This window comes from Antechinus flavipes, chromosome 6 (assembly GCF_016432865.1).
Source record: "Antechinus flavipes isolate AdamAnt ecotype Samford, QLD, Australia chromosome 6, AdamAnt_v2, whole genome shotgun sequence".
Lineage (NCBI taxonomy): Eukaryota > Metazoa > Chordata > Mammalia > Dasyuromorphia > Dasyuridae > Antechinus > Antechinus flavipes.
This window is the reverse complement of record NC_067403.1, coordinates 183,482,245-183,506,527: the sequence shown is the minus strand read 5'-3', so window position 1 is coordinate 183,506,527 and position 24,283 is coordinate 183,482,245. Positions and strand designations below refer to the sequence as shown.

The 24,283-nt window shown below is 36.4% G+C and overlaps 1 protein-coding gene across 2 annotated transcripts in view; it reads right to left on the bottom strand.

Moving 5' to 3' along the window:
• Positions 1-24,283, bottom strand: part of GTF2E2 (general transcription factor IIE subunit 2) — a 97,484-nt gene that overhangs the window by 36,669 nt on the left and 36,532 nt on the right. For both annotated transcript variants that reach the window (XM_051965133.1, XM_051965134.1), the window contains exon 3: positions 13,750-13,841. In XM_051965133.1, coding sequence (XP_051821093.1) covers positions 13,750-13,841 — 92 coding nt within the window. The remainder of the gene's footprint in view (positions 1-13,749; positions 13,842-24,283) is intronic.

Sequence of the window (24,283 nt, the reverse complement as noted above, 5' to 3'; positions counted from 1 at the left end):
TGTGACTTATCCCTCTCTCTCTCCTCTTTAACATCTTGTTCCCAGGAGATTTTAATGTATTTCTATCCCAAACTCTGCACATAACACACTCAATGCTCCTCTGTAAGACAGAGATAAGAGTGAAACTTGTGAGATGCCCATTCCCCAGCATTTTGTTCTATAACAGTAGATTCTTGTTTTCCCATAAACCAGTTAAAAGAACTACTAAGTTCTCCCTGATACCAATTTTTGTGGGGCTAATTTTCTCCTTGCCACATTCCTATTCTCTTCTCTTTTCTTTCCTCTCTTAAGACCATCAAACCCATCAAAAATGTTGATTTTTTTTTAAAGTATCTCAATAGCTCCTGAAGGGATGAGGATTATATGATAGGACACTTCTCTTTCCATTCCCTTATGGAATATATTCACTGGATCCTCTTTAGCATTACCTGCTGCTCACATATATTGACCTTTCCAGGTTTTTCTTGACTCTGCAGTCTCCTCAGCTTTGGTCTTTTCATCAAGCAAGTCTCAAAGTCCTTCAAACCATTAATGATTCATTTCTTCCCCATGGATTTTATGTGCCCTTGCAGGGTAAGTGGTTCTTAAGTTTTCAACTTTTCTAGTTTTCCTTCTAGAATGCTAGACTCTGACATATGTCAGAATAGTATTTCCAACTGTGGTTCCTTGGTACTTAAATTCTTCTCTGGCTGTTTGATTCTGGCTATGATATTCCTGGGAATTTTCACTTTACAGATATTCATATTCTTTATAATTTCTTGATTTCTATTGAGGCTTTTTTGTTTGATCATGATTTTCAAAGAATCCAATGAGTTTTTAAATTCTCCTTCCTGCATACTTTTCAGGCAGTTGTCATTGATACCTCCTGCTTTTTTACAATCTTTAAATCTTGTTCAAATATTTCTCATTGACTCATGGAGTTATTGAGGAGTAGATTGCTTTATTCTAATTTTAATTACTTAGATGTTTTCTACTTTCAGTTTCAAGCTATTTTCTAAATCTTTCCACCACAACTCTTTTTATTTTATTTATCCTATTATTCTTTATCTCTTGCTTCATTTCTTTCCAGAACTCAGGTAGTCCTTGTAGCTAAATTGCTTTTTCACATGTAGTACTATTTCAAGATTTACCTCCAAGGCCTCTTTTGACCAGCAATATTTCTTCATTATGTTATTCAGTGTTTTCTCCTGGAATTCATATTTCTCACCTCAGTTTCTTCTGAGACTGTGCCATGGACCAGTTTCATACCCTCCCCATACTCTTGGATAGGACCCAGGGATTCTGCCATTGACTTCTACTGTCTGTGCTCAGAATTTTGAAAAAGTTTCAGCACTTGCTTGAGATCACTGAGGATAAGCAAGTTGAGGTCTTCAGGATCCTACTAAGCATCGTCAGTCTGTGTGCATCAGGGCTCAGTCCTCTCAGAAGTTCTTAGGGAGTCCTGTGATTTCTGGGCTTCCCCAGAGTGCTTTGGTCAGAAAACTGGAGAGTTTCTGTTTGGAGTGCTACAAGCTCTGGGTGCTCTGGGAGGCTCTCTGACCAGCCGCCATGAAGACTTCTGGCTGTTTTATCTGAGCTCTTCTTACTAGCATTCATTCCAAAATGTTGGCAGGCCACCCCTCTCCCAATACCCACAGATTTCTGGCTATCTCTCTGGGTATAGGTTGGATGAAGACTGAATGCAACTGTTTCACTTTAGATTTCTTGATCATAATTTCATTTGATGCCTTCTGAAGCGGATTACGTGTAGGAGAGCTTGGCTCCTTTATAATCTTTTATGTTGCCATTGTAACTGCAAATCAAAATTCAGTAAACAGTAAATTATGATTTCATAATGATGAATCTAATTCATACAGGGTAGATATAATTATTTTAATAATCTTCAATATAAAAAGTCAGTATGGAAGGGTAGAGTCTATGGCAGAAAATTTTTTTGCCATGTTCAATCAGGATATCTTTTCCACAACAACCCAGAAAATGTACCAGATCAAATTTTGATAGGGAAAATGAAGGGGGAAAAAAGTCACGAGGAGTCATTTTTCCAGCTTTAAGTCAGCTTAAGAAGAGGGACAGAGAGATTTATGGTGAAAGTAGTGGGGGCATTCTAATTGTCAGAGATGACAAGGAAGCTCAACCCCAGGACAGGATGCATGAAGTAGAAAGATATCCCAGGAGACTCCTGAAGCAGTCCTAGGAAACAGATTGAGGGTTCTTTAGATAATCTGAAAGCTATGAACAACAAAATCATATTCCAAGAAATTACAAAGAAAAACTATCCCCAAATGTTAGAACTAGATGGCAAAGTAAAAATTGAAATAATCATACCACTAGTTACTTCCTGAAAGAAACCCCAAAATGAAAATATGCAGGAATATTATAGTAAAAAATCTAGAACTCCCAATCAAAGAGAAAATAGTGCAAGCAGCCAAAAAGAAAGAATTCAAGTACTGTGGAGTTACATTCAGAATCACACAAGATCCAGTAGCTTCCATGTTAAAAGAACAAAGAGCTTAGAATGTGATATTCAAGAAGTCAAAGAAGCTAGGATTAAAACCAAGAATAACCTACCCATCAAAACCAAGTATAATCCAATCCTTCAGGGGAAAAAAAAAGGATATTTAATGAAATAGAATATTTCCAAGAATTCCTAATGAAAAGGAAAATCTAACATTTAAACATGGGAGTTAAGAGATGCATTAAAAAAGTAAACTTAAGGGAATAAGTTATAAGGTTGACCCTGTTTACTTTCTAATATGGGGAGAAGACACATAGCTCCTGAGAACTTCTTAATTACTAGGGCTGTGAGAAGACATTTATTTAAAGGTGAATGTTTCTATGATGTTGGGATGATGTCAAAAAAAAAAAAAAAGAATGAATAATAACAAAGAGGGATAACTGGGAGAGGGAGGAAAGGAAGAAGAAAAATGAGGGAAATTATCTCATATAAAGAGCACAAGTAAGAAAGTTTATAAAATGGAGGTGGAAAAATGGGGGAAGCAAGGCAATTCTTGGATGTCACTCTTATCAGAACTACTTTGAAGACAGAATATACATACACACATAGCTGAGTACTAAAATTCATCTTATCCAAAGGGGAAGTAGGGAAAAAAAGAATGAAATGATTAGAGAGGGCCTGTGAGATAAGCAGAACAACAGATTAAGGGAGACAGTGGTCAGGAGCAAAGCAAACTCTTAAGGAGAGGGCAGGGTTAAAAAGAAAAGGATAAATACAATAGAATAGAACAAGGGAAATAGTCAGCAATTATTGCTGTAAATGTGAATGGATGAACTCATCCATAAAATGGAAAAATATCAGAATGGATTAGAAACCACAATCCAACAATATTTGTTGTTACAAAAAAGCCATATACAAAATTGAAAGCTACACACTGAGTTAAAATAAGGGACTGGAGTAGAAATTATTATACTGAGTAAAATAGGAGTGAGTGGCTATGGTGATTTTCTTCTTTTAAAATAATATAAGAATAAATATGATGGTTCTCTCTGGGAGAGAGTTGGTTTCTCAGGGAGGTTTTCTGGATACTAAGGTATCAGTTCAGATCAATAATTACCCCAAATGCAGCCAAATGATAAAAGTTCAGATCTTTTATTGTCTCCAATATAGCCCAATTAGCTTTTCTTAGAGGCCTCTCTCTCTCTTTGGTTCCAAGAGCTCTTGAAGTTTTGTCCTTTGCTTCTGCCTCTGCTTTCTTCAGCCTTCAATCCAGCTCCACTCTTCATGTAATTCCAATGAAATCTGACTGAGAGCCTCTGTGTGTATCTTATATATGAGAGAGAGGAATTGTGGGATACGAGAGAGAGGGATTATGGGTTTTCTCCCAGAGTGCTCTCTGGCCCTAAGAGCTTCAAGGGAGGTGTGAATTCACAAAGTTACAAAGTTTACTTTGTGAATCTTTATACTTGTGAACTCCAATGAGTAAAGGTATGAACACAAGCATTGTATCAATTAGTTCTACTTAGTACCTTGTTTCAGGTTCTGGCCCAAAACATTTTCTTGTAAGATCAGATCAATAATCTATCAACTCTAATGAGTTAGCAGTTTGTAAAGATTCCAACAAGTGGCAATCATGATCTCAGAAAAAACAAAAGCAAAACCAGATCTGATTAAAAGAGATAAAAAAGTAAACTACATTTTGCTAAAAGTTTCCATAAATAATTATTCAATAAAAATGAACACATGTATTCACCAAATGGCATGGTATTCAAATTCTTTGTGCAAGATATTTTCACAAAAACTAACCAAGGCATAAAAATCTCACAAATAAATGGAGAAAGGCAGAAATATAAAATCTATTCTTTTCTGATATACTGAAATAAAAATTGTATTCAATAACTGGGCTTTGAAGCAAAGATTAAAATTAATTGGCAACTAAATAATTTAATCCTAAAGAATAGGTAAATGCAAAAACAAATCAAAGAAATAATAATTTCATTGATGATAATAATGGAAAAACATACCAAAAACACAGGATGCAGCCAAAGCATTACTTAAAAGAAAATATATATAGTTCTAAAAGCTTATATTAACAAGAGAGAAAGAACAGATTAATGAACTGAGTATAAACTAAAAAAAAAAAAAAAACTAGAAAAATAAAAGCTACCAATTAAACACCAAAATAGAAATCCTGAAAGTCAAATGAGAGATGAACAAACTAAAAGTTTAAAAAAAATTGAAAAAACAGAAGAAATAAATTGTTAGGTAAATTGATTTTTTTAAAAAAGAGAACAAAATCAAACCATTAAGTATCAAAAATGAAAAAGGTAAATTCACAACCAATAATTGCTTCATTTTTTACAAGAATTTTATAATTATATGCAATAAAACTAAATTAAATGGATGACTATTTACAAAAACATAAGTTGCCCAGATTAATAGAATAGGAAATAAGAATACTTTAATTCCAATACTACATAAACTGTTTGGGGGGGCGGGGGAGGGAAGGTAAAGGAGTTCTCTCCCAATTCTTTCTATGGTAAAAATATAGTCTTAATAAACCAGGAAAAAGTCAAAACAGAGAAAAAAAACTATAGGTCAATTTCCTTAATGAATAATGTAAAAATTTTAAATAAAATACTAGGAAGGAGATTACAGCAACATACACTATGACTAAGCTAGATTTATACCAGGAATTCACGATTTTAATATTAGGAAAACTATAAGCTGGATTGACTATATCAATAAGGAAAAAAATCATATATAATAAAGACTTGGTTTTATCATGTCTCTGTTTCACTCCTCAGGCTGTTCTACATCAATTCTTGCTTGCTGCCACTGTTTGTTCCAGTGAAATGTAAACTACTCGAAGTTGAGGATAGGATATTTTGGTATATCCCTTAGAAAAATGACTTGTTCATTCCCCAATTGGTATGTGGTCAGAGGACATTAACAGGCAGTTTTCAGATTAAAAAATCAAAGCTATCTATAATCATATAAAAAAATGCTTAATCACTACTGATAGAGAAAAGCAAATTAAAACAACTCTGAGATACTACCTCACATATATCAAGTTGACTAATATGATAGAAAAGGAAAATGATAAATGTTGGAGAGTATGTGGGAAAATTAGAACACTACTGCTTTCTTGGTGGAGTTGTGAACTGATTCAATTATACTTGAAAGAAATTCATAACTATGCCCAAAGGGCTATAAAACTATGCATACCCTTTGATCCAGTAATACAGCTACTAGGGTCTATATTACAAAGAGATCATTAAAAAAAAAAGGGCAAAGGTCTTACATGTACAAAAATGTTTATTTATAGCAACCCTTTTTGTGATGGCAAAGAAATGGAAATTGAGGGGATGCATCAATCAATGGGGGAAGGGCTAAACAAATTGTGATAAATGTAATGGAATACTATTATTCTATAAGAAATGACAAACAGATTTCAGAAAAACTTGGAAAGACTTACATGAATTAATGCTGAGTGAAGTGAACAGTACCAGGAAAACATTGTTCACAGGCACAACATTGTGTGATGATCAACTTTGATAAGACTTTGCTCTTCTCAGCAATATATTAATCTAAAACAATTTCAAAAGACTCATAATGGAAAATGCTACCTACATCTGGAAAAAAAACTATGGAGACTGAATGCAAATTGAAGCATAGTATTTTTACTTTTTTTTTCCCTTTCTTGTGATTTTTCCCTTTTGTTCTGGATTCTTCTTTCACATTATCACTAATGAGGAAATAGGTTTAATATGTAACATATATAACATTTATGAGATTGCTTGCTTGCCTCTTGGGGGAAGAGTAGAAGGAGAGAGGGAGAAAAAAAAATTGGAAATCAAAATCTTATAAAAGTGCATTTGACTGGGTCTGTATCCCAAGGAAATCATAAAGGAGGGAAAAGAATCCACATGTGCAAAAATGTTTGTAGCAGCTCTTTTTGTAGTGGCAAAGAATTGCAAAATGAGTGGATACCCATCCATTGAGGGATAACTGAATAAGTTATGGTATATGAAGGTAATGGAATATTACTGTTCTATAAAAAATAATGAACAAGCTGACTTCAGAAAGGCCTGGAAAGATTTATATGAACTGATGCTAAGTGAAACAAGAAGAATCAGGAATACATCATCCACAATAACAGCAATAATGTGCGATGATCATTAGTTCTTCTCCGTGGTTCAGTGATCCAAAGCAATCCCAATAAACTTTGGATAGAAAATGCCCTCTGCATCCAAAAAAAGAACTAAGGAGACTGAATGTAAATCAACACATGTTATATTCCCTTCTTTTTTTCTGTTTTGTTTTGTTTTTTTAGTCTCTCCCATGGTTTTTCCCTTTTGCTCTAATTTTTCTCTCCCAATATGACTCATAAAACAATGTGTTTTAAAAATAAATTTAAAAATTTATCTAAAAAAAGAAATTTATTTTGAGACTAGTAATCAAAGAAATAATATTACTGCTGAAATAAAAATAAATGTTGAAAACTATCTTTACATGTAATTAGAAAAAATAAAATACTATCAAGTGGGGGAAAAATTACTTGCACATAAAGTGCTTAAATACATGTTACTGAATGAAAATGAAACTCCTTGCCTCTTACTAACTCAATCTGCTACTAAAAGCAGGAAATGAGTTGAAAATGTGAGAATTATCAATAAAAGCTAGCTACATGCTCTCCTAAGAAGTTAATGAACTTGGATGCCCATATCCTATATTTAGCTGTAGGGAATGATGATGGGAATGGGTACACAGGAGCTCTTCAATGAGAATAACAACAAACCTAAAGAACAAGAAGCATATGCTCACTGGTAGAGACTGTATGGTCTTGAAGGAAACTCGGTCTCAAAGGAGAACTAAACAAAGAATAGCACTTTATGAGGCAAGCAGGACAAAATAAAGAGGAAGACGTCCTCTACACAACAGCAGAAGGGAATTACTACACTTTGGGGGAGGGTAGGAAAAGTTACATACTTGAGGCTATGAGAGAGGAAAGCTGACTGTGTTAAGGTTGGAAAAGGGGACCCCAAAAGTTTGGGGTCCCAGATTAGTGTTGTGAGGTGTCTCAAAAGAATGTGCAGGCTTGAACCTATCTCCTAGTCAAGGGGCAGTTAATTGTAATTGTAATTCCATTTACAAAAGTGGGCTGAATTTCTAAAAGAAATTAATAGAGAAACAGAAGCAAGGAGACACATTTATCCACTTCTATTGTAGATATGCTAATTTGGCTCATAGTGTTATGCCACAGTTTTCTTTTATTGTCCAGACTCAGTTTCCCTAATTATCCTGACCCAGTCCTGCCTCAGTTTCTCTAAGTGTTCTATAATTGTCAGTTCAAAGCTCAGTCCTACAAAACTTCCCCTCCCTCTTTATCAGAATATTTGATAAGGATAAAAAATCTTATGTTTTAGAATATCAGAATGCCCCTCCCCATCCCAATTTATCAGAATGTCAGATACCATCTTATCAAGATGCCTCTCCCCATCTCCAGGGTTCCTTCCCCCATTAGGTCATCCCATCCCCCATGCCAGAACTGGACTGTTCCCACTCTCAGCACCTGGACTCCACCCCTGCCTCAGTCTACCCCCTGAGTCTGAGCCACGTGTATATAGGTCACTGAGAACTCACATTGTTTGCTGGATTCTTGGAGACGATAGTCTCATTCAGCCCTGGGACCAAACCATGGGTCCATTTGGTCCCAGTAAATCTCTCCCTTTAAATAAATTATTAAATACTCTCTAATCTCTATCCTGCCTCAGTTTCTCTGGCATTACAACAGGTAGGAGAGAGGAGTGGTCTCTGGAGTTGGATTTTGGTTCTCAAAGACAAGATTATTAGTCAGCAATGAATTGAGAAATGGTCTATTCACTATTGTCTTAAGAGTTTGATCTGTGGAACTATCCTGAGGCCAGAAGCTATCAGACAGATTGGGCGTGAGAGTTTGCTCAGGCAGACTCCAAAGCCAGAAGATCTAGAATCACTGACTTATTGCCAGAACAGAAGTTCCCCTAAAATCAGGGGACCACAAAATCATATTACATCAAATGTATCAAATGCATCAGCATCAGTCAGAGGATCACATTATACTGGCCTACATCAGAAAGCAAGGTCCCACATTAACAAAGTATTCAGAGTATCCCTCCTTCCTGGTTGCAAATAAACAACATACCTCCCCCATCCCCCACCCCCCCCCCAAAAAAAAAGAAATCCCACCAACTCCCCACCCTCATGAATGAGACCAGGTGAAGTTTTCTCAAAAAATCTGAAATGGAGTAGGTCAGACCTTAGGCCCAAGTTGCGGAAAGTGACATGATCTCTAGGCTTAGAGTTCTCTAGGGCAAGAAAAGTCAGAAACTAGATTTAAGCTACAGGAAGTGATGTGACCCACAGGAAGTACATAACATTGGTGAACATTGGTTAATAATGGTTACTTCCTTTTTAGTTCATCCAATGAAATAATTTGGGCCTTTTGCTATTTAACCAGCTTTACTACTTCTCACTTGCCAGCAGGCACATGTTGGGAGATGGGAGCTGAGAGGCTCTATCTCTGCCTGGGTGTGTTTGGGCCTCTCCTTGCAAGGACCAAATAAATGTTTTCTCTTTGTATCTGAAGATGTGTCTGATTAGTTAATTTGGGTAAGGAGGTCTTGCACTTGTCCCACACCTTCATAAACCCAACTATAGAAATGAAGTATGCACCCTTTGAATAGCTCAACAAATTGTGGGGTATAAATTTCATGAAATATTGCTAAGGTATAAAAAATAATAAGTGTGAAAAATTCAGAGAAATCTGAAAGGAGAATCAGGAAAACAATCTATACAATGACTTCAACAATAACATAAATGAAAAGACCTCCAAGAGAATGCTGAAATCTAAGTATCTGTGATGACTAAGAATGGTCCCATAGGACAGAAAATGAAGATTATTTCTTAGACATGGATACCATGTAACCTAGTTTTGCTTAATGGTTCCAAGTGAGAATTCAAGGCTTATTTAAAATCCAAAATCTATGCTGTGGGTAGGAGAAAGAAAGAATTTGGGGGGAGAGGAGGAGAAGAGAGAAGGGGGACAGGTAAGGAATATAATGGGGGGAGGAGAAAGAATGGGGGGGAAAGGGGTAATCATAGCAAAAAGACAAGATCTAGAAACCGATCTGATCAGAGCTGATTATCTAGTGGACCTTTAGAGGCAATTCTAAAGTGTATGTTAATATAGAATGGAATCAAATATACTCACAAGAGTTGACACAGAGCAGGACCCTATTGTGATCAGGGAACAAGCACCTCCCCGGGTCCATCATCTCTGCTTAGCTGGCTGACAGGACCCCAGCAAGTTCCCCACAATTCTTTAGCCACTTTCTTACCAGACACATCTACCAAACTTGCCTCTTCTCCCACTCTGGCCAATTCTGGATTCATAATCAAATCAATATTGCCACTGCTCCTGGAAATACGTTGTTAATCAGTTTTTCTATGACTCTACTCACCATCCCTGCAACTTCTTAAACTAAAATGCTGCTCTTCATGCTGCCACTACTCCTCTATATATATCAACTCCTAACAGAAGTTCCTTGAATGCAGGGACTGATGTTTCCCCTTTTCTTTGTAGTATCATCACTCAGCACAGGGCCTGGAACATAGTAGGTGCCTAAAGCTTATTGAATGACTTAACAAAAACAAACAAAAAAGGCTTTGTATGAAGTTAAAACTGATGTAAGCTTTAAATATAATAGCTGATATTTATATTGCACTTACTCTGTAAAGCACTGTACTAAGTGCTTTACAATTATCTCTCACTTGATCTTCACAAGAACCTAAGACAGCTAGATGCTAATATTGATTCCCATTTTAAACTGAGGCAAACAGAAGTGAAGTGCCTCCTCCATAGCTGCACAGCCAATGTCTGAGACGGAGTTGAACCTGAAATCTTTCCAACTTCAGGCCCAGAACTCTGTATGTGCTTCTGAACTACCTTAATATGAAGAGTTTGACAGACAAGAGTAGTGAGACCACAGGATTACAAACTCAGAGAAGGAAAGAACCTCAGAGGCCATCAAGTTTAACTCCCATGTGGCCAAAATCTGCCCATGGTCATAGTAATTGATCAAAAAACATTTACCAGCACTTAATCTATCATGTGCCAGGTATTGTACTAAGGGATGGAGAGACAAAGGCAGGCAATAGCAAACCTTGGCTTCAATGTGTTTCCAATCAGATAGGAGAGGCAATGTGTATCAATAGTCACAGCCCAGATACATGAAAGAGAGATGAAAAGTAACCTTAGTGCGAGGTGTGAGAAGTTGGAGTGGTGGGAATCAGGGCTGGTCAGGAAAAGCCACCTGCTGAAGGAATATTTGAGCTGAATCTTGAAGAAGCTCAGGAAAGTAGGCAGGAAGGAAAAACATTCCAGGCATAAGGAATAACCAATTCAAAAATCCAGAGATGGGAAATGAAGTGTGGTAAGCTGGCTAGTAAGGCTGAACATAGTGTGGCTGTAAGAGATGATGCGTAAGAAGACTGACAAAACTAGGAAGAACTTTAAACAATGGCATAGGTGATGCTACAAGTCATAGGAAACCAGCTGAACTCAGTGCCCAAAAGAGGACAAGGATTAGACACATGTTCCAGGAAAATCACTCTGGTAGCTGCTGAGAAGTGGGCTGGTGTGGGGAGAACTTAGAGGTGGAGCCCAAAGAGGAGGCTCGGGCGACAGTCTAGACTTGAGGCAAAGAAGGTGTGGATTAGGGGGTCACTGTTTGACCAGAAAGAAGGGGAGACAAGATATTGTGAAGGGCAAAATGACTAGATAAGGGATGAAATTAAAGCTGCAAGAATAGGTCTCACTTGGAGGACAAGTGGTGTCCCTGATAGTAACAGCAAAGTCTGGAACGGCATGGGGGGAAAGAGAGTGAATTCAAATTTGATCCTGGTGAGTTTCAGATGCCTAATGGATACCCAGTTCAATAAGTTGAATAGACAGCTAGTAATACAGAAATCTGGCAACTATCAAGTGTTCTGAGAGGAACAAGATCTCTTGAAAGCAGCGTCCCCATTGGGGTGGGGGTGGGGGTAAATCTGAGGACTATGGGGTCAAAGATATGAGGCTAAACTGAAAGCAATTTATTATTAATCTGCTGATAGCAGCTTCTACACCAGATAAGTAAAGAATTACACAGGGAACATTTGCTAGGTAACCAGCAGGGTTTGTTATCAAAACGGGAAGACATTCACTTTGGGCTGGCAACCAAATGACTTTACAATTATCAAAGAAGTTCATTTAGATAAATCTGCAAGATTTCTCATACAAGGACAACCAAGAGTTATTGACACCATGCAAGTTTGTCTCCCAAATCCCTGCCTATCCTGCTATATTTTTTTTCTCTTCTGATAGTGATTAGGGCTTTCAATATTGAATACCAAATTATTGGGGGATTTTAACACTGTTAATCAAGAGGTCAATGAAGGATTGTGATTCCTATTTTCTCCTTCCTCCCCACCTCTCCCTGAAACATTTGCATAAAAATTAAAACCAGACCCTTTGGAGCTGTGAGGTCAGCAAGAGAGACAGTATGGGGATAAAAGAGAAGATGACCCAGGGCAGAATCATGGGGCTACATTCACAGCTGGGGGCATGGTATGGAAGATGAGGAGCATTCTTTATGTGCTTCTTCCAATTCTTTAGAATTGGAACCTAGAAAGGACAAAGAATCACAAAGAGTCAGAAGGTGCCCAAGACTGCCAAAAGCTGCAGGGTAGTCAACGAACAAGAGGATTGGATTCTTCCCCTTACCCACAGATTGCTAGCTGTCTCAGAAGGAGGTGGACCATGAAGGTCCCTGCATACCTGCTCTAGCAAAACCCTCCATTCTTACCAGATTGAATAATGATTTACATAATAAAGGATGAGAGCAAGTCATATCTTCCGCCCCACAACGGTACAGAAAGTCAGAGAGAAGTCCAAGGACAATAGGAAAGGGGACCCCAAAGCCAAGCCAAATATCCAGTCAAGATCTCAGCTCCACAGTTAGTAGACATGACTTTCAGTCCCATTTTTGCTTTTGATTGGAGTATCAGTGTAAGAAGCTGTGTCCACAAGCAACAAATGCAGATAGATCCTCTGGGAAAGACTGAGGAGTGTCAGCATAAAGGGCAGTGAAGGAAGGTGAAAGAGTGCCACAGCATCCAGATTTTACTGTTCCTCAGACATTCTATCTCCTGATTTCATGAATTTTCATTGTCAATGCCCCCCTCCTTACTATCCTGGCTTCTTTCAAATACCTAATAAAGTTCTACTTTCTGCAAAAAGCATTTCCTAGATCTCCTTACTATACCAGTGACTTCCCTTGCAATTATCTCCAATTCATCATGTTACATATCTGTCCCTCTCAACACATATATATGGGGGGAAAGGGGAAGTGACACAGAGAGATTGATCAATCTTGTTTGTAGGTAGCTGTCTGCATGCTGTCTTTTTTTGAAAATAATAATGTTACTACAAAAAATAAGACTACTGTCACATTTTTTAAAATGCAAAAAAGAGAAGTGAAGGAAGCACAAACAAGCAGGGCAATTCTGAAAGTTATATGCAAATTTCATTACATATTTTTCTTTAAAACAAGCAGCATGAAATGGAGACTCATGTAAAATCCTTTTTGTGTTCAACTGTGTGTATGTGCATATAGAAATACTCTTTATTAGTGCTTAAATTCAGAATTTTAAAACTGTTTTCTAGAAAGCAAAAAAAGAAGGATGAGGACTGAGAAAAGGCAACATTAGATTGCCACTTAAGAGATGACTGGTAACTAGTGGCAGAACTGGGATTTGAATCCAGATCCAGTATTCCCTCTTTGCACTTACCACCTAAGCATGTGAAATCAATTCATCAAGTAACCTCAGTTCTTAAGTAAAACAAATATACTTACAAATCTTTCCCAGGACTGAGCACAAGAGTTACCAGGTTAACTCAAAATGATATGTACAGCTTTATTTCTGTATTTTCAACATCTACCACAGTGCCTAGCATCTGGCAGACTCAATACTTGCTTGTTGAGAGATAGATTTAGAGGAATTAAAAGATCCAACTTAATAATAAAAAGAAATTCTCAATTTTAAAGTGAATTACTATCAATTTAGGAAAAATATTCTTAAGACTAAAAGTAAAAAAAAAAAAAAAAAAACATTCCAACATAACTAAGAATGAATATTGCTTTTCCAAGAAACTACATAAGATACCTTGGCACATACCTACTATTATTATTAAGGCAAGTATTTAGTACCTTCATATAATTTACAATCTTTGCAAGAACTCCAAATTTGTATCCTGAGCCTCCAGAAAGGGCTTTGAAGTTAAATGATCCATTACTGTGATCTGTAAGAGAAAAAAAAAAAAAGACATTTTCTAAATACTTTCAAAGTGGTTCATGTTTTAAATTTTGTGTATAACTTCTAAACAACTCTTCCCCAGATCCACCAGCATGATATTTGAGTGTTTACACTTCACTAAATCCAGCCAATAAGATATTGATAACAGAAACAATCCTTCTTCATCACTAAGAGTAGGGACAAAAATGTAGATTTTTCAAACAGTAATCTCAAAGAATACATTTGGTTGTGTCTTTTAAAATAGTACAACAAAGCAATCCCATAATTCAGACTGAGTTTTTCTTCTTCCCAAGTTGAGTTTTATGCTGTTACTTAAGATGAACATCTGCTGATTTTTTATCATTAGTGAGTTAATTAGGCCCTTCAGGGTGATGGAACCTGACCTGGGCTACACTCACAGCCAGCAAGCAACATGAGTGAAAGGGGTGACCTGTCTTGAGTTGAGTTTTCTCAATTTTAAGGCCCTCTCTCTATTCATCTGGAGGCCAGACACATCTGCTATCTTTGTGTTACAGTGCTTGTCTCAAAAGAAGTTTTTAAAAATAGCATTTCTTCTCCAGAAGCTGTCCCTCAATCTACAATGGATAAGAAGTAGCTGTATAGATGATCTCCCTGACTTAGTTGTCCCTACAGGTTGTCAGCCTCCCTTCATTCCACTCCTACACACACTACAGTATTAACTTCACATTGTGATGTATGTGGGAGGGGAATGGGGAGGAAAATTCATAAATGCTAGTCGAAGAACAACCTACTCACACTCTCCTACACAATACAATTGCTAATCTTCCATACTAACTACAGGAAGATTGGGGGAAGGGGGAAGAGAAGAGAATTCATAACTGCTTATCAAAGTGCACAGCCTACTCACCAGACATCATTTAGTTCACAGGGGAGCTGGGAGGCTCGTGAAAAGAAAAAAGAAAAATCAACCCATTTGCCACTTTCTTAGTAACAATACTTTAATCACCAAAAGCAACGAATCAAATGAAACACTTGAAAAGGATTCCAAAGCTAAAGCAAAAAAGACAAAAAGGAGACATGAGGCATGAGCTAAAATTTCACCAAGAGTAGGTTAAGTAGTTTTTGTAGAGATAGCTCCCCTCTGAGAAGAAACAGTACCAGTGAACCCTGGAAGCTAGGACATCACACGTGCCTCTCTTTTTCCTAATCTCCTCATCCATTTCTCTTGGTGGATTCATTAACAAGCACATGACAACTGCTGGAACAATTACTAAAAAGTACAGATCCCTCTCTCCTAGCTAAGGGGACCTGAGAGAACATCTCAGCTGCTGTAACTAGACCTCAGGATAGATGAGCAATTAATAGAAACAATGGAAATGTGAGGACAACACACATAAAAATCCTCTTGTACTAAGCTAGAGAACACTAAAATATTCTATTACCCTGGAATTAATTTGGCAGGACTGTGAAAAGAGGAAAATGCTTTATGTACAAATACAATATGCTATGTTCTATACTCCAAATCTCTCTGCTTAGCCAAGTACTTTGGGAAGCTCATCAGGCTAGTCTGGATGGAAAGATCACAAAAAACAAAGGGCACACTAATACCCTCAGGATCTAACAGCTACCCAGGAACCCAGAGCTTGGGACATAAGGCTGCTCACCTCCGGGAAGAAACAAAGGAGCCAGCTTTGCTCAAGACCACTAGCATTTACCCTTCAGCACCATTTAAGGGGCTGTATTCCTTTTTTTATACAGAACTATAAAAATGCCATCTACCAATGAATACAGTAATTAAGCCAGAGAAGAAAGGACTATCAAAAAACCAAGCTCTTTGGTGACTAGAGTTTTTATCTCAGCCATTCGAACTAGTCACTAAGGTCTGCTTCTATCACAAATGGACTGAGAGGTCATTGAATCAAACCCCATTACTTTACAAATGAGAAATCTGACAACCAAAGAGTTTGAGCAACTTATCCTGGGTCACTCTGACAGAGTCTAAGGTGGGATTCAGATTCAAGTCTTCCAGATACCAATGTCAGCTCTCCATGTCAACTTCTGACTATAATCAAGCCAAGTCATTCAGCATTGATCAAGTGCCTGTTATATGCCAGAAGTTGTGCTAAACCCCAGAGATACAAAAAAAGGCAAAAATAAAAGTGCTCAAGAGTGAGAGGGCTAATCCTGAACAGTCTACATTCTCAGCTTCTTCTTGGCCAATAATCAAGGCTTTACTGCATCTTCCAACTTCCTCATAAATAATTAATTCCCTGATTCAACATGATTATTTCTATTGATTAAAGAAAAAAATAGAAACAAAAGGAAAACTTTAGTTCTCCAACAAACCCCTAAAGCCAAGAAGCTTTTAAAATTAGTCCTCCCTCATCTTTTCTTTTCCTCTCCTCTCCCCTACTTACACACACACACACACACCCATATGCATGCACCCAGTTATTCTATAAACCATTTTGAGGTTTTTTATTCTGCTTTAAACCTTAAATCAGTCATCTTTGTGGCTGAAAACATCTGAACTTTGAGAGAGAAAATGGAGACAAGGGCACATGGGGTAATGTACATCTTCTAACAGCCATGAAATTTGATATAAAATGGTAACAACAACACTCAGAATCCATCTCCTCAGAAAAGCTTTAATCTAGTGGTTGATAAGTAACAGATAAAAACACTTCATGAAATAAAGTACCTATCCAAACCATTGCTATGATGGAATTTTGTTCAATCACATTGTTAAATTACAATAATTACAAGCAAATAATTCAATGACCTAAGGGCCCTATGTAATCTCAAAGTTATTCTTAACATTTCTCTAAATGGTCCATAGAAACTGTGATGCACTACTCTGATTATAATAAATTTTCTACAAAGAATACTACTCTACATTCAAAATACTGGTTTTTCAATGATATCTTTCCACTTAACAGTCATTCCTCCTAACTAAAGAACTTGATCTGTCTTTGTTGGTGAGGAAAGGAAAAATGAACTGTTTCAATTGGGTTTACTGGTAACCTTATCATGCCACAGATATAAATGGTTCAACTCTAAATATATACCAAGAAGTTCTTCTGGGATCTCAGAGTCCCAAATCTTTTCTCTTCTCAGTTTTAATAAATATTATTTCTAAGTTCTCCTCCCTTCCCCATCTCAATCTAAATAATTATCTCCAGGACTTCCAAGAAAAAGTAAAGACATTCCAAAGGAGCATGGCTATTCAGGATAATTCAAAAAAACAAAAAACAAACAAAACAAAACAAACAAAAAAACTGGATGGATAACCTCCTGCAAAACTGCTAGGAGGATTCAAAGAAAAGAAATAGAAACAACCCCATTCTCCAGAAAATTAACATTTGGTGGGGGCAATGTGAAAAGGAGACACACAACATATAAATGGCTGAACCTAATGCATGACAAGGAGGTAACTGAGAAAGGAGAGATCAAGCAAAGTGTTTTAGGGATATTTGCTAAGGGAAAGAACACTGAAAGTTTCTGGCAGGGAGAGATGACACAAGGGATGTCTTCCAAGAGGAGATACAAGGCAAGCTAAACCTTGAGGAACCATAAGGAACCCCGCAGATGAGAACAGAATTCTGCAAAGGCCTAGAATGAGAGGACAGAATGCTGAGTGCTCAGGTAAGCTAGGAGGCCAATTTGGTTGGAATGCAGAGTATGTGAAAGGGAGTCATGTGAAAAAAATAATAATAATGCTAACATTTATAGTACCAACTATGTGCCAGGTATTGTGCTAGTAAGTGCTTTATAGATATTATCTCATTTGATCCTCACAACAATGCTGGGAGGTAGGTACTGTTATTATTCCCACTTTTACAGTTGAAGAAACTGAGGCAAACAGGGTTAAATGACTTGCCCAAGGTCATACAACTAGTAAATATCTGAGGCTGGATTCGAACTCAGATCTTCCTGATTCCAGGCCTTTATTCACTGCACAATTTAGGTGCCTATGATAACAGATATTTTTATAACGTCTATGTGCCAAGTATTGTGCTATGTGTTTCATAATTATTATCTCATTTGAACTTCACAGTAATTCTGGGATATAGTAGTTATTATTACTCTCTTCTTTACAGCTGAGAAAACTACAGCACATAGCAGTTACGTGACTTGCCCAGGAGGAGCAGGGGGTGTTGCACAATGAAGAATTGTAAGAAACTGGATATGAACTCAGGTCTTCCTAACTCCATGCTGGCACTGGTTATCTACTGCATCCTCAAGGGTAGGCTGGAGTCAGATCGTAAAGAATTATAACTGAAAGATTATGAAGTTTACACTGAATCCCTTCTGCACCAGGGGGAATAATACATAGTAAGATTTATGCCATGGAAAGACTGTTTAGGCAGTTGTGCAGAGAAGGAAGAAGGGGAGGTATGTTAAGCAACTGAATTGACAAGGGCTGGCACCTAATCAGTTATGAGGGAGAGCAAAGAATCAAAAATAACTCAAAAGCTTAAGAGTCTCAGTGACTGAAAGGACTGCGATGCCTTAAGAGGAAAGATTTTTAGGGGAATGATTGCATATTTAATTTTCAATAGGTTAATTTGGAGGTGCTAGTGAAACAAACAGGTTTTAGTAGGCAATATAGTAGGCAAATGGAAATGTAGGAATGGAGTTTAAGAAAGAGATGGGAGGTGGGACACACACACCTAGGTATACAAACATATTTGTATTTCAGTCATCACAGCTAGGCTGAATCCATGAATGTTGACAAGATAACTAAATCAAAGTAGAGAGGGAGTGGCTAAGGAACTCTGCAGGGTACTCATGTTCAGAGTGGGGGAGGTTGATGACAATCAAGCAAAGGAAAGTAAAAAGGAATAATCAGACAAGAGGAGAACCAGGAGAGAGTATCAGAGTTGTCACAGAAACCAAAGAAGGGTTTACACTCCAGGAACATTTTCAATATAGTTCTGTATTATTTTCCAAAATGGTTAGACCTACTCACAGCACCATCAAGAGGATATTAATGTGCCTATTATCCTTAGATTCTCCAACAATTATCATTGTTTATATTATATCATCTTTGCCAATTTTATAAACGTGAAATGAAAACTCAAAATTATTTTTATTAATAGTTTCTATATGACCTTGACTTTTCCCTGTATCCTTTTCCTTCTTCCCAAAGAGCTGTACTTTAAAACAAAGATTTTTTTTTAAAAAAAAAAAAAGAGAAATAGGGAGGCGGAAAAAAAAAAAAACAACACTTCAATGCACTGAAAAAAAAATAAACAAACAAACAACTGACATTAAACTCAATGTTCCATGTGGACCTCAACCTCTACAGAAGAGTAAGTGGAGATGCCTTCCCATATCTCTTCTTTGGAGTTAAGCTTACTCTTTGCCTTTTTGCAATATTTAGTTTTTGTACAATATTAAGTTTTTTGCAATATTTAGGCTTTTTTCCCCCCTGGCTCTGCTTATTTCATTTTACATCAGTTCATGCAAGTCATTCCACTCTTCTTTATATTCATCATTTCTTAGCACCCAGGAATATTCTATTACATTCATGGGCCACTACTTGTTCAGCTATTCCCCAATTTGTAGACATCTACCTTGTTACCAGTCCTCTTGCTATCACAAAAAGTAAAGCTACAAATACTTTGAAGTATATGGAATATTTTTTTTTTTGGCAAATATTTCATGTCTCTCTGATGTAGACATGGAAACCATTTTACTTAGATAATTTCAAACTACTTTCTTGAGTGGCTATCCCAATTCACAGACCTAAAACAATGCAACAATATGGCTGTTTTTCCAACATTAATTATTCAATTTGCTGGTCATGAGATAAATTATTTTATATGGCTGTGAATACCCTGAAATTCTCTTTTAAAAAAAAATTATTAAATTTTATTTTTATTTATTTTATTTTATTTTATTTATTTTTTATTTACAAAACATATGCATGGGTAATTTTTCAGCATTGACCCTTGCAAAACTTTCTGTTCCAAATTTTTCCCTTTTCCCCCATCCCCTCCCCTAGATGGCAGGTAGTCCAATCCAAATCCAATCCAATCCAAAGTTGAATATGTTAAATCCAATATCTACATATACATATTTATACAATTATCTTGCTGCAAAAGAAAAATCGGGTAAAGGAGGAAATTAAAAAAAAAAAAAAACCTGAGAAAGAAAACAAAATGCAAGTAAACATCAATAGAAAAAGTGAAGATGCTATATTGTGATCCATATTCAGTGCCCACAATCCTCTCTCTGGGTGTAGATGACTTTCTTCATCACTGAAGAATTGGAACTGGTTTGAATCATCTCATTGTTGAAGAGAGCCATGTCCATCACAAATGATCATCATATAATCTTCTTGTTGCTGTGTATAATGATCTCCTGGTTCTGCTCATTTCACTCTGCATCAGTGTATGTAAGTCTCTCCAGGCCTCTCTGAAATTATTCTGCTGTTCATTTCTAACAGAATAATAATATTCCATAACATTCATATACCATCACTTATTCAGCCACTCTCCAACTGATGGGCATCCACTCAGTTTCTAGTTTCTTGCCACTACAAAAAGGGCTGCCACAAACATTTTTGCACATATTACCCTGAAATTCTTTTGAGAACTCTTTGTTTATATTTGTTCTTATCTAACACCTTTATACACTTAAGTCAGAAGAGAGACAAAATATAGACCTCTTAAAGTGATAGGCAGATCTACACCCAGAGAGAGGACTGTAACAACTGAATGTGGATCACAACATAAGATTCTCACTCTTTTTGTTGTTGTTCATTTGCATTTTGTTTTCCTACTCATTTTCTTTATACAGAAATGTTACCAAATGCCATTCCCCAACACCTAAGTGATCAAAGGATATGAACAAATAGTTCTCAGTTATTTTAATGTACATTTCTCCTATCAGTAGTCACTGGAAGCATTTTTTCTAAAGTTTAACATAGTTAATAGCTAAACTGTACAAATATGTTAATGTGATATCACCACTATAGGATATACCCCACAAAGAGACCAAAGACAAAGGGAAAGAACCCTTGTGAACCCATACAAAAATAATTATAGTAACACTTTAAATTATTTATTTTGACTGAAAAACATGTATCCTTCCTATATCTGTTTAACCATCAATTAAAAAAAAAAAAAAGTAAATCTATCCCTTGTAACAAAGATGCACAGCCAAGTGATACAAATTTCTACTCTAAAAATGTATATCTCATTCTATACCCGGTGTCCTTCAATTTCTCTGTGAAAAGATTCAGTCTGCTTTTATCAAACTCCTAAGAACTCTTGGTTGGTTATGGCACTGATTAGAATTTTGAAGTCTTTTAAAGTGGTTGGTCCTTACAATGTTGACATTAATGTACAAAATTCTTTTGACTCTGCTCAGTTCATACAAATCTTACCAGCTTTCTCTCAAAGTGCTCTTTTTTTGTCATTTATTATATCACAATTATATCATATCATCATATTACTATATAAATATTTATATCATAATATTATTACACCACAATACTATTCCATTACATTAGTAAAATTTGCTAAGTTCTTCCCCAAATTGATAGGCACCATCTCCCTAATTCCTAGTTTCTTGCTGATTCAGAAACAGCTTATATAGGTTATTTTTGTAATTATGAGCCCCTGTCCTATTTTTCTGATGTTTTGGGGATTCACAGAGTTAGCAGTGCTACAGCTGGGTTAAAGAATAGGCACACCAGTGACTTTATTGCACATATCCAGAATAATGGACCAATTCGCAATTCCACTAAAATGCATTTATCATCTAGTTTTTCCAATCCTTCTTTCCAACAACTGTCATTTTAATTTTTTGAACTTTGCCAGTCTGGCAGGTGTGACGTAAAATCTTAGAGCTGCTTTTAATTTCTATTTCTTTTAATAATTAGTAATTTGCAGCATTTTGAATATGATTATTGATAACTTATTTCAATTTCTTCCTTTGAAAACTGCTGCTTTCATTTTGGGAGGGGGGGCATGATTATTATATGTAAATATTTTACACAGTTTCACATATAATGATTATATTGCTTCCTTTCTGAATAGGTATGAGGGGGGTGATAATGATTATTATATTGCTTGTCTTCTGAATGGTATAGGAGGGGCTGAAAAGAGAGAGAGAATTTGGAATTCGTTTTTAAAAATTAATATTAAAAATAAAGGAAAAAAGAAAACTGTTTCTTCATATCCTCTGGACAATTTTTCCAGTAGGAAATGGCACTTAAATTTTCAATCAGTACCTTATAACCTGAATATGAAATCTTTATCAGAGAAACCTGATACAAAGATTATTTCCCAGTTATCCATTTCTCTTCTAATTCTAGCTATGTGAGTTTTATTTGTGCAAAACTTAAAATTTTTATGTGCTATAATGTTCTCACTGGTTTCAAACTAGAAGCAGGTTTCATGAAGTGACAGATTTATGGGGACTTCATTTTTAGCCAGATTTGCATGACTGTCTTGACCCCACATTTCTGGTGCCCATTTAACAACTGAGAAAGTCTACCTATCTAGTGTGTCTCTGTCTCTCTGTCTGTCTCTCTCTCTTTTTTTAAACAAGCTCAGACTTATGCTGGGCTACCTAGATTTAAATTCCCTTTGAAATTTTGAATGTGCTGACCAATTCTGCATCTCTTCAAAGCCCTTCTGCCAGGAAAACCTGCTCTACACATATGAAAGGAGCTCCACAAATATGCAGTCCAAGCCTAGCTGACTGTGCCTGAGAACAATGCTGTTGCATCACTCTGCTCTCAGAAACAGGCTAAGATAGAAGATGGTAGGAAATGGAGAGGGAAAAGAGGAGGAGAGGGACAGAAAGCAGAAGAGAGAGTAAAAAAGAAACAGAGCAGGAAGGATTAGGGAAGAAGGTGATGGGAAAGGAGAAAAATAATATAGAAATATGGGGAGGATAAGCCATAACAGTAGACAGTTCTCTTATTCATGCTCTATATTCTTTGGTTGTATAGCTGTGTCCACCCTATTCTCTTCATCTTTTAAAAAATACTCTTCTTCCCATCTTTTCCTCCTACAAATCTCTTTATAAAGAAGAGGGTATAAAGATAGGAGTGTGTCTGAGTCAAAAAAGCATATATAAAGCACCTACTATGTGCCAAGTATCATGACTGTTTGCAATCTATTTCTGTTGTTTTACTTCTCTTCATCTTGCCAAATCACAAAATTTTACCCTTTCTTTTTCTTTCTATTCATTTCTCATGTACCACCCTCTGAAAAAGGAGAGGGTGTTTGCTTATGTCGATTTCTTCCTGGAATTTATCGTCCCTCTTAAAGATGATTTTTCTCCTCTGTCTCTCTCCCAACCCCCATTAAGTTTAAGTTATTTTGAGTCTCAATTGTGTATGCTCTATTTATTACATTATGGTATGCTGACTATTTTTATACTTAAGGCTTTCAAATAGAAAAGTGATTCTTAGTTCATCTCTTTTCCAGGTAAGACTTTTTTTTTTAATGGGCATTATTTTACATTTTCTATCATTTCTTTAGTCTTTCAATTTTGTTCTAACATTTCTTAGTGCCTGATTTCTGTCTAATCTTTGAGTAAGGTTTTTTTTTTTTTTTTTTTTTTTTTACTTCTAACTCTTAACTGTATAGTCTTTCCATTCTATTTTCCTTTAGAGCTCTCATTTTCTTTATATGATTATTTTTTAACTCTTGCTTCATTCTTCCAGGAACAACCCAGTAGAATTTGTGGCACAATTGTGACTTTCTTTGACCCTTTGATTAAAGAAGACAGGAAGTTATTCTCTTCTTCTAGGTTTGTGATTGAAGCATCCTGCAATCCATAATATTTCTTTATCATCTGTGTTTTTATATTATTTTATGTTATTATATTGCTTATTATTATTTCAGTTTTCCAGCTTAACTTCCTGAACAGAAATTTTGTATATAGGGCCAACCTCTGTGCCCTTCTGGAAAGGCTAATAAAGCCTTCTTTGTAGACTATAAAAGAATACTGTGTGCAGGTAGTGTAAGCAGCAGGAAAGCATAGGCCAGAAAGGTCTGATCACTGCTATCACTGCCCTGGGAGGCCCTATAACTTCTTATTTTGGTCTGGGGTCAGAATGAGGCTCACACATACACCAGCTGCCACTGGTCAGATTCTGGTGTGGGTTTCCAGCTGCCTGCTCCTGGAATACAATTTCATGCTTCTCTGGCTCTCCCTCCAGTCCCAAAACAACAAAATCTAGAGGGAGGTTTTGCTATTTGGATCCTTCTCCTAGCATCAGGAGGCTCATGACTATAGATCAAAAAACACACTTACTATAGTTTGGATTTCTTATTTCTTGATTTGGTGCCCCACCCCCTTTTAATCTTTTACACCCCTCTGGGACACTGTGAATAGTCTTCCATGAGCTAAAACAGAACAATATTTATATGGTGATTATATAATATAACATAAAATACTTTTGAAAGACTTCTGAACTGATTAATGCAATGACCGATG